This window comes from Mastigoproctus giganteus, chromosome 5 (assembly GCF_048544385.1).
Source record: "Mastigoproctus giganteus isolate SK-2022 chromosome 5, ASM4854438v1, whole genome shotgun sequence".
Taxonomy (NCBI): Eukaryota; Metazoa; Arthropoda; class Arachnida; order Uropygi; family Thelyphonidae; genus Mastigoproctus; species Mastigoproctus giganteus.
In genome coordinates this window covers 225714797-225731072 of record NC_143579.1, presented here as the reverse complement: position 1 = coordinate 225731072, position 16276 = coordinate 225714797, and the positions used below count along the sequence as shown (strand labels likewise).

The 16276-nt window shown below is 33.6% G+C and overlaps 1 protein-coding gene across 1 annotated transcript; it reads left to right on the top strand.

The window, feature by feature from the left end:
• The first annotated feature begins 227 nt into the window (after nt 1–227).
• On the top strand, nt 228–6438 carry LOC150086175 (zinc finger protein 367-like). The gene is made up of 4 exons (XM_090374817.1): nt 228–576; nt 2594–2713; nt 4363–4507; nt 6213–6438. Exons 1-4 carry the CDS (start codon nt 228–230, stop codon nt 6436–6438), a joined length of 840 nt encoding a protein of 279 aa, XP_090230943.1.
• The last annotated feature ends 9838 nt before the right edge of the window (nt 6439–16276 follow it).

Here is a 16276-nt window from a genome sequence, read left to right as displayed (position 1 = left end):
TCAATAAATAAGATTTTATAAAAAATACAGACATCCTCCTCTGGATTTTAACACTTTTTCCCATCATGCTCCTGGCAGGCGGGAAATTTTGTTCTCGCCTTTGGCGGCATTCCAGCAAAGTGTATTATATCGGTTCGGGAGCGGAAAGCACCAGCCTTTTAACTAGTGCATTTAGGTGCATCATCTTCATTTAGATATTAAATTCTGCGTATTTTACAAATAAAAAGATGGAGACAAACTTTGGAACAACACTAAGTGTTCCGGTAACTCCAAAACGAAGAAGAAGAGATGAAAATTTGCCATGTAGTCCTCCAATTAAAGATCCAATGTATCCATGGAACTGGAGCGAAGGCGCCAGTATGATTCAGTTAAGTCCTGGAAGTTCTTGTGGTTCACCAGATAGATTTCTTTCAAAAGAATCGAAAGATGCAATTCGGCGAGGAAGACCAAGGCTTGATGCTATTACAAGCTTAATTTCAGAAGGTAGAACTTCGATGAGTTCAATTAAATGCCAGTGGTGTAAACGTGTTTTTCCAAGAGAAAAATCACTTCAGGCTCATTTGCGAACCCATACAGGTATGGAGGATTGTGTTTCTCTATATACAGACAATCATGTTGTTAATTGTTATTCTTTGCATATGACAGCAATTTCTGAAGTACAGATGTTTGAATAAAATGTCTGGCGCTTAACAAAAATATTGTTCTTCATAATGTGAATACAGTAGCTAGTTTTAACTGATATCAATCAAATTATATTTAAAGGGACATATTAAAAAAAAAAAAACCCCTGCTTGATTTAAAGTTATCTAATCATGTGAATTGAGAGAGTACAGTATGTTACGTTTAGACAATGAGTTTTAGTTTTTTTGTATATTTTAAAATATGTAATAGCATGGTTTAAGAATTTTAAATCCACGCTTTGATTTAACTAGCTATTCCCAATAACTTCAGGTTCAAGAAGCTTCAGGTTACCAGAATTGTAAAACACTAGTGTGACATAATTCACAGTGTAAGGAGTTTGATGTATTCGTAACAGACTGATTTGCTTTATGATTACGTATCAGATTACGCTTTTGCATTATATTTGTTATTATTATAATACTACCTACCAGTTTAATATGGAAACACAAATTGGTCTGGAAAGGCCTGCTAATTTACGAATAGTATTGTCTACTTGAAGTGCAATACAAAGAATCTAAAGGAATTCTGGGAGTGAGCGCATGGCCCAGAATTAAAGAGCGCGATTTTAGCCTTTTAATTCTTTCTGACAAAAATGTGATTAAAAGATTCACTACCTTTGCATTGTTTAGTTTTAAAACAAATTTTTGTATACTTTTTACAAAGCTTTTAATCACTTAAAAATATTAAATAGTATAATTTCATAAATGATTAATTGTGAAAGCATATTGAGATGAATGAAATTTTTATAATAGCTTTTAATTATTGCAAGTTGTCAATATGTGTTTTTACATTCTTGCTAATAAAAATTTAAGTGAAGCTTATTTCAAAGCTACTGCTGCATCAACACCAAAATGTAGTTGCCATTGTAGAGCAGCTTCAAATCTGCTTTTAATAACAATGATATATACATATATATATGAAATAAAAACCAGTGAGAAATTTTCTGATATTTTTGTCCAGGTGTAAAAAAAAAAAAAAAAAGTTAGCAGCTTTGTTAATAAAGATTTTTTACAATTGTGAAAAATTTAGGATTTAGTGTGCTATAAAGATCACATATACAGTAGACTTCAGATGTATATATATAGCATCTTAGATAATACTAATAGTTAAAATAGTACATACAGTTAAATGAGCTATCTGACTTGGTGGTCATACTGGTTGCATGACATGCTCGTATACAAGCCTGAATTGCAATGAGCTGTTAATATTTGAATAAAATTTTTATAAGCCTGTTTACTAGTACCTGCCCGGCAACCCAAAGGTCGCGGGTTCGATTCCCGCCTCGGGCTTGGATCAAAGTACTACAAAAACCTTGGGAGGTGCAATATGGCCACAGACGCCGATGCGCCAACAACTACCAAATCAAAAAAAAAAAGCCTGTTTACTATTAGAACATCTGCTTCTCTTGAGAATTGTATAGTTCCCATATTGTTGTAATTTGGAGTTAGACACTTTGTGATCTATCTAAAGAGCGATTGCCATTGAAATAAATGTAATTTTTCTAATTTCATAACACATAAAAGTGCCATGGAACATAATTCGGGAACCAGTGGTTGTGTGAAGGTTGAAACTTGAGGAGAAAACTGATGGATAATCACCAGTGTAACTATTATTGGTTAATCAGTTAAGAGAATAGAAATAATAGTTTAGTTATACTTTATTCCTTATCAAATTAATATATATACATATAGAAAATTATTGAAGTAAATTTTATTTAACACTTAATAATGGTATTACAGCATCCAGGCAACTAACTACCTATTTGAAAATAAAAGCCATACATTCTGTTAGAGTGACAGAATGTGTTAGTAGGCTGAATAATTTACATTATAATTATAAGTTCTCAAATATTTTTGGTTATTGAATATTTCTTTCTTCTTGCCCATCCATTTAATTTTAACTCTTCATACAGGTGAACGGCCTTATGTATGTGATTTTCCTGACTGTGGTAAAGCTTTCGCACAGAGCGGACAATTGAAGACCCATCAGAGACTGCATACAGGAGAAAAACCATTTGCATGTTCAGCTGCAGGTAATATATAGATTTACTAATTTAATGAAGTAAATATGCATTTTAAAAAATTATTTATCAAAGGAAATCTTTCACTCGATCATGTACCATGCCATATTTTGGTAAAGGTCATCACTTGGTAACTCTGGAAGGAGCATCAGTAATCAGTGTGCTATCAAGTATAGATGTACTCGCTGATGTGCCCACTGCAAAATGGTTTGGTACAGGGTATACAGTAACATCCTGTGCCAGTAGTGGAATCGTATATTATGAATTTTTACATAATTCAGTTATTCTTAGAAAAATTGTTATTCTCAAGAGTTAACACAGGCCAAGAAAAAAAAAATATTTATATATCTCTGGAGCAAAGGTTTCAGATTCTAAAGGAAATTGATCTTCTGATTGCAAAAATTTTCTCTCTCATACACATCTCCATTGAAAAATATACTGAAATTTTAGTAACTTAATGAACAACCAATTTCAAATATTGTACAATAATACATATGCTATTCTTAAAATGAGTCTTATTCATTTAAAAATACTTTAATAAACATATAATGTATTCTATTTCATTAGAAATGTTTGGTATACTCAGATTTTTTTCTTAGTCCATTTTCCTTTCCATCTTAAGAAACTAGCAGTAATCTTCTGATGGGAGATTACTGCTAGTTTCATATCCCATCTTGGATATGTCCTGATGAAAGTTTCTCTTACTCATCACTTATATCTCTCAAATTTTGAAGGAATGAAGAAAATGAATTTTCAAAGACATTTGGCAGCCCATCTTTATAATTCATCTCATTGCAGTAAAGTTGATACCAGGTATTCATAATTATCTTTCAAAATTATTACATTATAATTTTCTGGTCGGTTGGCCAAATATGAAGTGGTAGATCCAGCAAAGTCCGCAACACAAGAATTCTTGCTGTTTTTGTTACTGCCTCCTTTATCTCATGATTTTGAGGGATCTGGTATCGGCAGTTTTTCGTTATGTGGAACAGGCCTTGTTGCAAATGATACATTAGGGTATTTGATGCTGTGCTTGCTTTTTCTGGTCATCCCTGATACAATTTGAAAATGATGCTATTTGGCAGTTATTTATAGATTAAATTTTGAAATGAACTATTTTACCACATGAATGTTGCAAGGTTAGTTTATTAAGTGCTTTGACCTAATTCCTAAACTTATTACAAAGGTGACATCTTGCCGGATTCCATTATCAGACCATATAGGACTAAAATAAGGAAATATAGGACATTAAATGTACATTCTAAACAATTTTTTCATTAAAAATTTTAATCACAATGAGAAGAACTGTGTGTAAACAAGAGAGTAAACTACTTATCAGATGTATAAACAAAAAAAGGGGTTTGTTTCTCAGGGGCCAAATTCTGGACCATCAAATAAGTTGAGTACTTATTTGATGGTCCAGCCTTTACCATATACATATGCTATGTTTTTCATCATGTGAAAAATATGAAGTGCCAAGCTTCTTAGCAAGTGTGATGCAGACAACCATATTTCCCAATGTTTTGTTATTGTATAGGGCATGAAAGTCGAAGTAATTAGAAGTTTGGCACTTCATATGGTTCAAGCAATAGAAAATAAAAATCTTGTGTGAATAAGTGGTTAGCAAGTTTTTGATTAATAGGTGTTTTGATTTTTCTCAGGTTGCAAAAGTCGTTTCACACATGCTAATAGGCATTGTCCAGAGCATCCAAGAGCTGCACTTCTCAGGGATGACAATGGTCCTTTGGAAACTGCTACATCAAATAATGAGAATAAAAGTGAAGCTGTGGTTGGGTGGCTACAAAAGTAAGTATAGTATGTGTATTCAGAATTTTTTTTTATTTAATTGCAATATTAGGAATTATTTAACATTGGATTAGAGCCAAAAATGCCTTTCTTTGAACTAAACAGTCACCTCATTTGCCTTGAGTAAACATAGATACCAAACACCTTGACTACTCAGCAAAGTTTTATATGGAGAGAACTTGTAATAAAGAAATTTTTTAGTTTTTCTAGTCTTGGAGAGTATGTTGATGGGTGAAGTCTGTAGTTTTTTTTTTTTTTTTTTTGGCTGATGGTGTTACACACTTGTTTCTTGTATCATTTGCCACTACTACTATATTCATGCATATCTTTTCAAAAAAGAAGCATGTTATAATAATTTGCTAGATTGTAATACAATAAATTCATTTACCATGATATTAGAATTGAAGAGGTATGGCTTTAAATTTATTGATGATTGGAGAATTTTTTGGGGCCTTTTCTATTTCTTGAGGCCAGTTCACAATTGAGTTACTAAGGTGGATAGTCCCTTCCTCTGATGTGAGTTATTCCAGGATATTTTCAATACTTGAAACATGTATATTGACCTTAGAACGTTTGTACATATTCAGAATGTACAGAGATCCACCCCCTCTGGTTAGCAGAAAGACTTAACTGACCTCACAGCTATATGAGAAATAGGATTGGCTAGAGGGAGTAAAGTACTTATTAAATTACTAGCATAAAGCCTGTTAAAATCAACAGAAGATATGAAGGTAATACAAGATTTTGTAACTTGTGTTACTTTAATGGTTTCAGTGTTTTAGTTTTTAACAGGGCCGTGCCAAGCCATTTTAGTACCTGAGGCAAGAATGAAAAATTGCACCCTACTGTTAATCATGGCAATGTTGCCAATTATTATATCTTTCTTTTGGTGCCCCTTTCAGCTTTTAATCTGAGGCAAGAGCCTCGTTCGCCTCACCCTCAACACGGCTCTGGTTTATAATGCTATTACATATTGTCTGAGCCGAGTTTTATTTGATTTTACAGGGTATATCACTAAACAGAGAAAACATTAAAATCTCTATAACAGATTTTTGGAAATAGAGAAAACACACTGAACTGAATTAAACAAAGGTCAGATTATGAGAATTAGGTCCATTTCATAAAAGATGCTGAAATACCTGCTACTGATCAGATCGTACCTGGACACTGCTCAATTCTAGAAAATCTGCATTGTGTAAAACATTTAGTTTGCTGTATTTAGTCTTTCAGACATTTCTCTTGGGAAAAATGTCTGAAGGAGCTGAAACTTATTTAAGAATACGTTATGAAATTATTTTTCATAATCGAATCATTCAGATGATTTGCTATAAACAAAAGAATCATTCAAATGATTTGCTATAATCGAAATAATTGATTATGATCTCTTGATCATGCCCATCACTAGTCTCTTTCATCGTTATATCAAAACCAAAATTCAAGGGTTATATCCAGGTTTATTTCTTCTCGAAACCTTCTAAGCGGGATAGCATTTTAAACAGTAGAGCCATAGATGTTAAAAATGTATGGCATTTCATAGGACACAATTTTTATATTTTCTTGTGACTGTGGGACCACAAAAAAGGACATTAAAAACAGGAGGGCACTATAAGCAAGAGTATTATAATAGAAGTTTGTTGCAATTTATTTGTTTCACTTTGGATTTTGATGCATATGTTAATAGGATTTTATTATTTTTTCTTGACAGGTACAACAAGGAAAAGCAAGAAAGGTCATCTTACCGTCTACGTGATAACAAATTAAAAGAGGAAGATGAAGAAAAGGAAATGAAACTTAATGAAATGATGGGTTGTAATGTTGATGATGATAAGATGCTGGGTGCCATGGCATTAATGCAACTTGCAAATTCAATTGTATTTCGGGAAGATAGTACACCTCTGGATCTTTCTCAGACATGTGATTATCATTTCTAATTGTTTGGCTGGGAAAAGCATCCATATACATGCATGTACATTTTACTACCAAATGTTGTTTGACCTTAAGTTTATCAAACTTCGTAATTTTTTCACTTCTCTTTTTGACAGTTTATTCCCAGATTAAACTACTGTTCACAGGTATCTTTAAAAGCAAAACAAGTCAGTGTCTTGTTCCTTGTAATACCAATTGGAATTGTTCATTATTTCTCACATAGTGTCATCCATGACTTTGGTAGTAGTAGTGTAGATGTCATTCGGGTCCACTATCAGTCAAGGTCATTAAAAAAAAAAGTGGATTTTTATTAATTCTGCCCTTGTAGTTCATTGAATGTATGGTTTTGATATAAGATTTCCCTTGCAAAACTGGGTTTGGGTTTCTTAGTAGTTTATAAAAGAACTTTTTAATAGAGAAAGTTATTTTTGTCAAATGTTTTAAATAGTACTAATTTAAAAAAATTAGATACAAATCTATTTATTAGTAGCTTATCCATTTTACAAATGTTTAGTTCTGCTGTTTTTGCACTGAGAACACTTGGATGGTACATGACATGCACAAATTTGGTTTTCTCTCGAGGTTGATTTTCATCTATTGCAGCCTACAAACTTTTATTCCATAAAAATAGAGCCGTTTTAACTTTTTGTATATGCATTATTTATGTTTCTTGATTTATTAGAACTAAACCCCAGTGTTGAGTTTGTCTTTCATAGTCAAGTATTTCTTGACATAATCTTTTAATTACATGACTTCATATTTCCATCTTTTAAGATGTAAAAAAATTTTTTTTCACTTGTTTTACTAACTGTGCATAATAGAATTATACTTGGAAATGGTATGTATATAATGTAAAATAATGTTTTAGTCATTTTTGTAATTTACCATAACATCAGGATTTTAATTTGATTAAAAGCTTCCTGGTGTTTTGTTTTTGTGATTGTTTCTTAGTGCTAAGTAAATCTTCATATAGGAGGAGAAATCAATAACAACTTGTACCTGTTAATTTTATAAGTATTATAATAGTTTACGAAAGTCAGGGTCTGTTTCTAAATTTCATTTACATATATGTATATATTTTAACAAGTCTATATGTTTGTTAAACCTTCCACATCAGAAATTGGTTCCCAGGTTATTAAAGAAAACCTGACTCCCTTTATAACTGAGTTGTATGAAATAATTCAACAGCTAAGAAATGAAATTTATCCAGTTAGGACTTGATTGTTCATGCTGAAATATGGAAGAATGTTATAATTAATGCCTGGTTTCTAGTGCTGTTGTGTAAAAGTAAGGTATTGAAATAATCAAAAATCACATGCAAGATATACAGTATTTTTTGGATATATAATTTTTTCTTTGTTAAATGAGGCTTTTGCTTTTCTAATGATCAAGAAAGGAATTGCTTCCACTATGATCAAGTAGAAAAGTGAAAAACAGAAACTGAGAGGAAAGGGATTTTTTTTATAAGAACTAAACGTTATAATTTTATTAGATATGTAATTTGTGTTAAGCATTTTAACTTGCATGTGACTGTTGATACCATAAATTAGTGCACAATACAAACTTGAGTTTTTTTTCCCCAACATTTTTAATCCCAAGAGATTTAACATCTGTGTACAGATTCCTATAAAATTTCTTTAAGAGCTGCTTTGTTTATCATCTCATTCCCATCCCAGAGGTTGACAACTTTATGCATAGTGCAACAGAATTGCATGGTGTATTCAATTTTTTTCCGAACTCATTTCTGACAGGGATCAAACAGTTTTTTGTGAACAATAGTGATTAATTAAGATATAAATGAAAGTTTGGTACCCGATGTACCATTGAGTGATAAACATTTACTGTAGAACTTTTAATCGTTTGTCCAATACTGCACTACAGATAACATATACTAAAAGTTAGAAATAGTTGCCTAAAATGAAACCTTGAAAGTTTATGCATTAAAATCATCGTAATTAGCAGAAATGACGAAACATACATTAAAATCATCGTAATTATGATGATATTAAAATCATCATAATTAGCAGAAATTAAGGTAGTTTACAAACAAAAGCGAGGAAAAATGTATAAAAAAAATTTGCAATAAGTCAGGTACAGTACATTGCATTATGCTCAGGCATATTCGATTATCAAATAATGTACCTAAAGTTTGCTATAGCTGTATGCAAGTGTTTAACAGAACCTTACAATGGATGTTCATGATGTGTTGTATAGTCATGTGGTGAGAACTGTGCCGCTTTTCTTTGAGGGTGCACAGGGGATGTGGTTAATCTGTTTATGCAATAGCTGCTACGGATGTTTAAAAGAATATTCTAAAATTACAGAAATTTTGAAAAAGATCAGAGCTGCTGTTTCAAAATTATTGTAATGTTTTTGCTGGAGGGCAGGGAAGTGATGAACTATGGAATCAGAATCTGACTTAAACCCTCTCCAGGGACCACATGGTACAGCATAATCCTTAGGCAAGGAAGCCTAAGGATTATGCTGTACCAGCCAAAAAAAGAGTAAAATAATAAAAGAAAAGGAAATACATTACCTATGCATTTCCCTCCTTCCGTAGGTAACTATCCAGCTGACCTTTGAATTTCCCCAAACTGTCAGCTTCTACCCATGTAGGTAACTTATTCCAATAATTTATAACTTGTTGGCTAAAATAAAACTTCCTGCAATCCAGTCTAAACATCTCCCCTCGTAACTTGAATTTATGGCCCCTAGTTCTAGAATCATTTATAATAATTTCTTTTAAGTACCTTAAAAGGAAAATAGAAACAGAACATACCCTGAAATTTTGGTGTCTATCTGACATTTCCTTATCAAATGGTACCCAAACTTATGCTTCCATTTATGTTTAGAGAGAATTTGAAATTTTATGAAAGGACATTGCAGAATTTGTATTGTTCATTTCAGTAAAATTTGGGATGGCTTGATAAAGCTTCCAAATGAGCCTAATATAAATTTCAAGAAAATGTATCTATTGGGAGTCATTTTTAAATGTTGACAGGACACTGAAGATAACGGCCACTTTTGGTATTTGAATATTCATAAAAAAAACAACAAAACTGTTGGGATTAAAAAAAAAACCTGCAAAATGTTTTTTGAGAGATAGTCAAGTATTATTTGTTGTCGTTATGCTATAATATTTTAGCATATTAAAAGTTGTACCATGATTGTCACTCAATGATACATAAAGTGGTATTAGATGTCACTTGTATACAAGCATCATTATTTTGTGATATCTTTGGAAACGGCAACTTGCATTCAAAATGAGAAATGTATGTGTAATAATGTAGGCCAACAAGTAGTTCAGTCATTTTATGCTTATAAAGTATATTTATATATTAGCAAGCTTGAATTAAAACCTCTGTTGAAACACATTTATCTAAGAGCCTTTTGAAATTGTCCTTTTATAAAAGTTTCCAAAATATCCTTGTGTAAATATATTTCCAGGTATGGTTAATGAACGTAACTACAGTGGAATTAATCATATTAGGCAGGCAGTTTTGGTTTTGCTGATTTTATTAAGAGTTTTCAAGATGTTGCTATAGTGGAGAAAAGAAAACAAATGTATATATAAAATGTCATTGGTCACTTGTAATGTCCCCTATCCTTTTACTACTTCATATAGTAAATTTATTTTGATAAATTTAACTCTGAGAAAATTTATTTCTTTTAGTATTAAGAAATAAATGTAATATTGCATTTTTTTTCACACAGCTTATTTGTAAAAATATACTGCTTTGATTTTTTCTTCTTTTTCTGTACTTCACCAGTAAGTGAAACCCTCTTGTTATTGGCGGAGGTATTGTAAATAGTGTAATTTTTGTACATTGGGGATACATTCTGTGAGATATACAGATAAATGTGTAAAGCTTGTTATGAATGTTGTCAAATGACAGTGAACTGAACTAAATATCTGCTTTTAATTTGTAAGTATGTGCCTTAAAACACAAAATTAAATATTTTTAAAGATAAATTTTGCATTTTTATTGTTATAATAAGCCAAACATTGGGTAAGAACTTTTTTTCCCTCTGCTTTGCTTTAGTTGGGAACAAAAATAAATCTAAAGAGCCATGACTCAGTCTTCGAATAGGTTACTAAAATAAAATTCACTTAGAAAAAATTATAAAAATTACATTAAATCGAACACATATCAAAGTTTCTTCTGACTTTCTTGTGCAGACATGATACTCAAAGGCTATATGAAGTGGCAGACAATAACTGATGCACTGTAACCAAGAAAATGTCACAAGTGGTTGGTTCTTAATAGTTACATTGCCAAAAAAAAGTTTTAATGTGTGGGTGTTTTTCATTTAATTTTTTTAAAATAGACATAACTGTAATACAAAACATGAAATACAATTCTTTGAGTATATTTAGGAATGTAACATTTATGTAGAAACAAGACCAAGACAACTATAACAGGTGCAGATATGTTTTGTGGACATGCTCCCTTCATTTGTTTTACATGCATGCGTAAAAGCTTAAACTGAACTTCTGTTACTGATATGTAGGATTGGGGGGGGGGAACTACTTTTTTATGAGCAATAAAAGCTCAGGCATGAGGGGGACTATTTTTTAACCCAGATACCAGCAAAAGGTGCATTTTGTTTTTTACTGCACCTTTTGCTGGTATCTGGGTTAAAAAATAAATAGAATTTATTCTTGCAAAAAAAAAAAAAAAAAATTTCTTTTTGACAGGTATATGCTCATATTAGAATTATAAAGTACTATTGTGGAAAAATTGTGAGCAATAATACTCTAGTAAAATCTGTCTGATGCTGGGATAGCTGTGCTATTGGAGAGCCAAAATGGCATTATCAAATTTATACCACACAATGGGTATAAATTTATTCCTGCATAATGAAATTTGTCCAGATTTTGGCACTCTGGCTATTAATTCTCTATTATTCGTTGCTCACCCCACTGAAATCCACACAATCCTCTTCTTCCCATAGTTGGGGGGAATTAGTCATAAGTTCCCATGATGAGTTGGGCACATGTATTATAACTTGTCAAGTCTGAATTCATGAGTTAATTTGCATGTTGTTTAGACTGGTCACTGGACCCAAGCTATTGGAATCCAGACATCTTGATCAGCTAGTTTATAACCTTGTTGCCTCTAATGTTATCTACTACTGTGATTGGAGTAGTTTAAGCATATGGGGACTACCAGCTCCTTGACATTATGTCAAGGAGATGGTTATAATTGTGCTATATTTATATTTACCCTTCTAAATTAATTTAACATGGATAATCAGACCAATTGAACAAAGTCATTTGGGAAAAGATCTAAATCTTACAGAAATTTCCTAATTCACTTTTTAAAAAAAAAAAGTGGCTCAGTGATGTTCATTTTCAGCAAAAATGCCCCAAACCCAACTTACTTTTTCAGAAAGCATCTCAATTATCAGTTACCAGAACCACCACTAATTCTATTTGAGGGCACCTCTGTAGCCAGGAGCAGCAGTGCGTAGCACACGCTTCTTGATTAGACTGGAGTTCGAGCCTGTGACCACCAAATACGGAGGATGCAGAAAGGTCAGAGAATGACCACCACATATCCCCCGAGCAATATGGCCTTAGTTGCTAATGCTCCTAAAACCCAAATAACAACCACAAATTCTATTTGAGATAATTATATGTCCTTTTGCTTTAAAGGTAGTACCGAAACCTCTCTTTGATTGCACTGGCATAAAAAATGTTTATATCCAATTCTGTAAAATTCATTTTTTGTCTCTACCATTCTCTCAACTATACAAATCAATCAGAATATTTTTACTTAATTTGAACTTCGCTTTTTTAAAGTTTAATTTGCTGTTAGAAGAATTAATTGGCATTAGCATTAGTAGAGGCATATGATGCAAGAAAGCAAGCTTATGCAGCATCAGCCAAAAAAAATCCACTCCCATTTCATCCCTCCGTTCATTCCAAATACCTGTCCAGCTCAGCCTTAAATTTATTTAAGCTATCAACTTCTACAACAAAGGATGGAAGTCTGTTCCACCAACCAACTACCGGCTGGCTAAAGGCAAATTTCTGCACATCTATCCTACATCTGTCTTTCCTCAATTTGAATTTATGCCCTATCAGGTGATTATTCTAAGCAAGAGGAAGAAGAATCCCATCAGCATGAGCATGCTCAAACCATTCAAGGCTTTATACACCTCAATCACATCACCTCGCAGGTACCTAGTCTCCAGACATTGTAATTTGCAAAATTTAAGCCTTTATTCGTAGGAGCAACCCTTTGTTCCATTCACTAATTTTGTTGCCCTTCTCTGTACACGTTCCAACAACCCTACAGCCTTCTTAAAATGAGGCCTCCAGACCTGTATACAGCACTAAAGGTGTGGCCTGACCATTGCCTTATACAAGTGGATAATCACCTTATCCCTGCTAGAAAAATTCCTGTATATCATTGACAAGACATTATAAGCTACTCTTGCAGCCCATCTGCACTGCTCAGAAAACTTCATATCTACCTGCACAATTACCACCAGGTCCTTTTCGTTCTTTACCACTGTCAGTGTAGTACCACAGAGTTGATATGTCACTCTGGGGTTACTGCTTCCCATATGCAGTACTTTACATTTATCAATGTTAAACTTCATTTGCCACCTCTCAGCCCATCTCAACTTTTCTAGATCCTGTTGCAGCAGCGTACTGTCATTAGTGTCCTTAACAACCCTGCCAACCTTCGTATTGTCTGCAAACTTGGACATTAAGCTTGATAAACCAACATCAATATCATTTATAAATACAGAAAACAACAATGTACCCAACGCTGAACCCTGAGAGACTCCACTAATAACATTAGTCCACGATGAGCAGTGTCCATTGATTACTGCTCTCTGTCTTCTCCCACTCAACCATCCCTTTATCCATAGAAGCGATTTGTCTCCAATGCCACACTGCTCCAATTTGTTCAGCAGTCTTCCATGTGCAACAGTATCAAAAGCCTTTCTAAGATCCAAATATATGATATCAAAATTATTCCTTGCATCCAGTTCCTTTGTGACCATATAGTATCCAATCAAATTGGTCAGGCAAGACTTTCCCTTAACAAAACCGTGCTGTGTCCGAGCTATAACTGAAGTCTTGTCTAGATGATCTTGCAGTGCTTCTTTAACCAGTGCCTCCATTAATTTTCCTGGAACAGAAGCTAAACTAACAGGTCTATAATTACTTGTGTCAGCCTTTGATCCTCCTTTGTGAATTGGGGTCACATTTGCACATCTCCAGTCCATGGGTACCTTCCCTGAGTCCCAAGAAGCTCTCATAATTATGGCTAAGGGTTTGCTTACTTCCTTTGCTGCCTCCTTTAATATAACTGGATAGATCCCCTCCACCCTGGGTACCTTTTTTATGTTTATCTTCAACAATTTCTCCTCCACTTTCCTCTCAGTTATTACAAAATCATCTAGCTCACTGTCAGAGTTTAACTCACCTCTGGCATACTCCTCCTGGGTGAATGTAAATGCAAAATACTCATTTAGTTTGTTAGCCACCTGAGCAGGATCATCAACAGTTGAACCATCAATATCCAGTGGACCAATCTGATTCATCCCTTTCCTTCTAGAGTTTACATAGGTAAAGAACTCTTTGTTGTTTTTCTTTGCATCCTTTGCCAAGGATTTCTCATAATCTCCTTTGTGACTTGGTTACAGACCAGCTTATATCTATCATAGGCTTCCATGTCACCCATTAATTTATATGTATCCCATGCATTTTTCTTCTTTGCCGTATGTCTCGCTAGTTCATCTGACATCCACTTAGGACTAAACCTTGAACAATATTTCTTAGTTGGTATGTAAAGCTTAGTATGTTCCAAGATAAATTGTTTGAATGCTTCCTATTTTGAATTTGCTGTTGGTAACATCATCAGTTGGTCCCACCGTATAGAATTTAAATACTGTCTCAGACCATTGTAGTAGCCTTTACGAAAGCAAAAACCATTGATGGTAGTTACCTCTCTGAGTAAATCCCACTTCAGCACACTGTGATCACTGCCACCTAATGGTTCCTTTATTTGCAGATTCGTAATGCACGAAGAATCGCTACTGATAATCAGATCAATGGTATTACTCCCTTTAGTTGCCTCCCGACCATGCTGAGCTAATTTTTCTTGCTTTCCTGTATAACATTCACAACTACAGCTGGGCTCAATTTTCATTAAAGTGCACAGCAGTTTTTGTAAAAATTCTGCAAGTTATTAATAAATATATTTGATTTTGAAATGGCTAAGGAATAGAAAGCTTGCTTCTAGGCCAAATGGCAGTTGAGCCTAGGTGGTATTTCTGGGAGAAAAAAAAAGAACTACCAGTTTGCTATTGCTGTTTTTTTTTTTTTTTTTTTTTAACTCAGTTTACTTAGATTTTTCCTTCTACATAGAAATTTGCACAAATCCAATTTCTCAAAAACAATCAGTTCCTAAAAAGGGTAACAGATCTCTTCGAAATATGACATTAAACTTACCTCGGTTCTTTCTAAAACAATGGAGAAATCCATAAACTGCCAACTCACATCAATTATCTTGAAACTATCTGATTAATGATTGCCAGCAAGGATTTTGGTTGCAAAAACTAGGAAATCACTGGTGATATCTTTGTTTCTGTTGCTCATCTTTAGACAAATCCTATGGAAAAGTTGAGAAATTCAAGCAGTTGCGCTGGATATAAGGGAAAAATAGGTCTGCCTTCTGTTTTTGCAACTGGATAGTTTTCTCTCTGACCACTCACTGCAGGTCATGGTAGATGACTGTTTTTAGATTTCTCAAATGCTGGTGTTCCCCAAGGTTCTCTTCTTTTCTTCTAATGTGTATATAAATGATTGGAAATTCTGATGATAGTATGCTGCACTATATCCCATCTTCAACTTTGACAAATGCTGCTGCAAAAATCTACAACTTTTCAAGTATCCAGAACCAGCTGCTCAAAAACCATTTTCCAGTAGGCAGGAGAAAACAATTAACTTGTCCTCAAGTTTCTCAGTCCTTCTCTGCAAGAAATAAGACATATTTTATTTCTTGCAGAGAAAAGTGCTGCTCATCTTAACAGATGTCCATATAAGATTAGATCTTTATTGAGGGTAATCTTGATTTATAACCTTTCTTGACATAAGTATATAAATATTGCTGTCTCTTCATAAAAATAAAAGGTTTTGTGTATTGTTTTTTTCACCGAGTGGTTACTGATTACAAATTTTCCATGCAACAGAATCCATGAGTCCCAAAAAGCATTCCCATTAACAACACAAAATGCTAAACTATTGTTTTTGGTGGATCAATATTTTTTCCTCGTTATTAGTGAAACAAGGGTCATACCAAGAAAGGCTTAAGTTCTGCAAATTGCAGCATCTAGAGATTAAACACCTGCGAGGTGATCTGATTGAGGTGTAAGTGGCTTTGAATGCTTTGAGCAAGCTCATTGCTGATGGGATTCTTCCTCCTGTTCAGATTACACATCCAAGGGGGCAATAATTCAAATATAGGAAAGAGTTGTAGAATAGATGTGCAGAAATTTGCTTTTTAGCCAGCAGATAGTTGATTGCTGGAACAAACTTCCATCTGTCTCGGAAGTTGACAGCTTAAACAAATTCAAGGCAGAACTAGACAAACTTTTGGACTGAATGGATGGGTGAAATGAGAAGGGTTTTCTTTTTGGCAGCTGCTGCTGCTGTGTAAGCTTGTTTTCTTGCATCATATGCCTCTACTAATGCTAAGGCACCTGGGGTGGATGGGATCTGTTATATTAAAGGCGGCAGCAAAGGAAGTAAGCAAACCCTTAGCTATAATTGTGAGAGAATTCTTGGATTCAGGGGAGGTCCCCATCAACTGGAGGTGT

What these genes read in the sequence shown, in the direction of transcription:
- LOC150086175 (XM_090374817.1), top strand. Translation starts at nt 228, where the DNA reads ATGGAGACAAACTTTGGAACAACACTAAGTGTTCCGGTAACTCCAAAA. An exon ending in TCATTTGCGAACCCATACAG is followed by an intron (nt 577 to 2,593) that starts GTATGGAGGATT and finishes CTCTTCATACAG; the next exon opens with GTGAACGGCCTTATGTATGT. An exon ending in ATTTGCATGTTCAGCTGCAG is followed by an intron (nt 2,714 to 4,362) that starts GTAATATATAGA and finishes GATTTTTCTCAG; the next exon opens with GTTGCAAAAGTCGTTTCACA.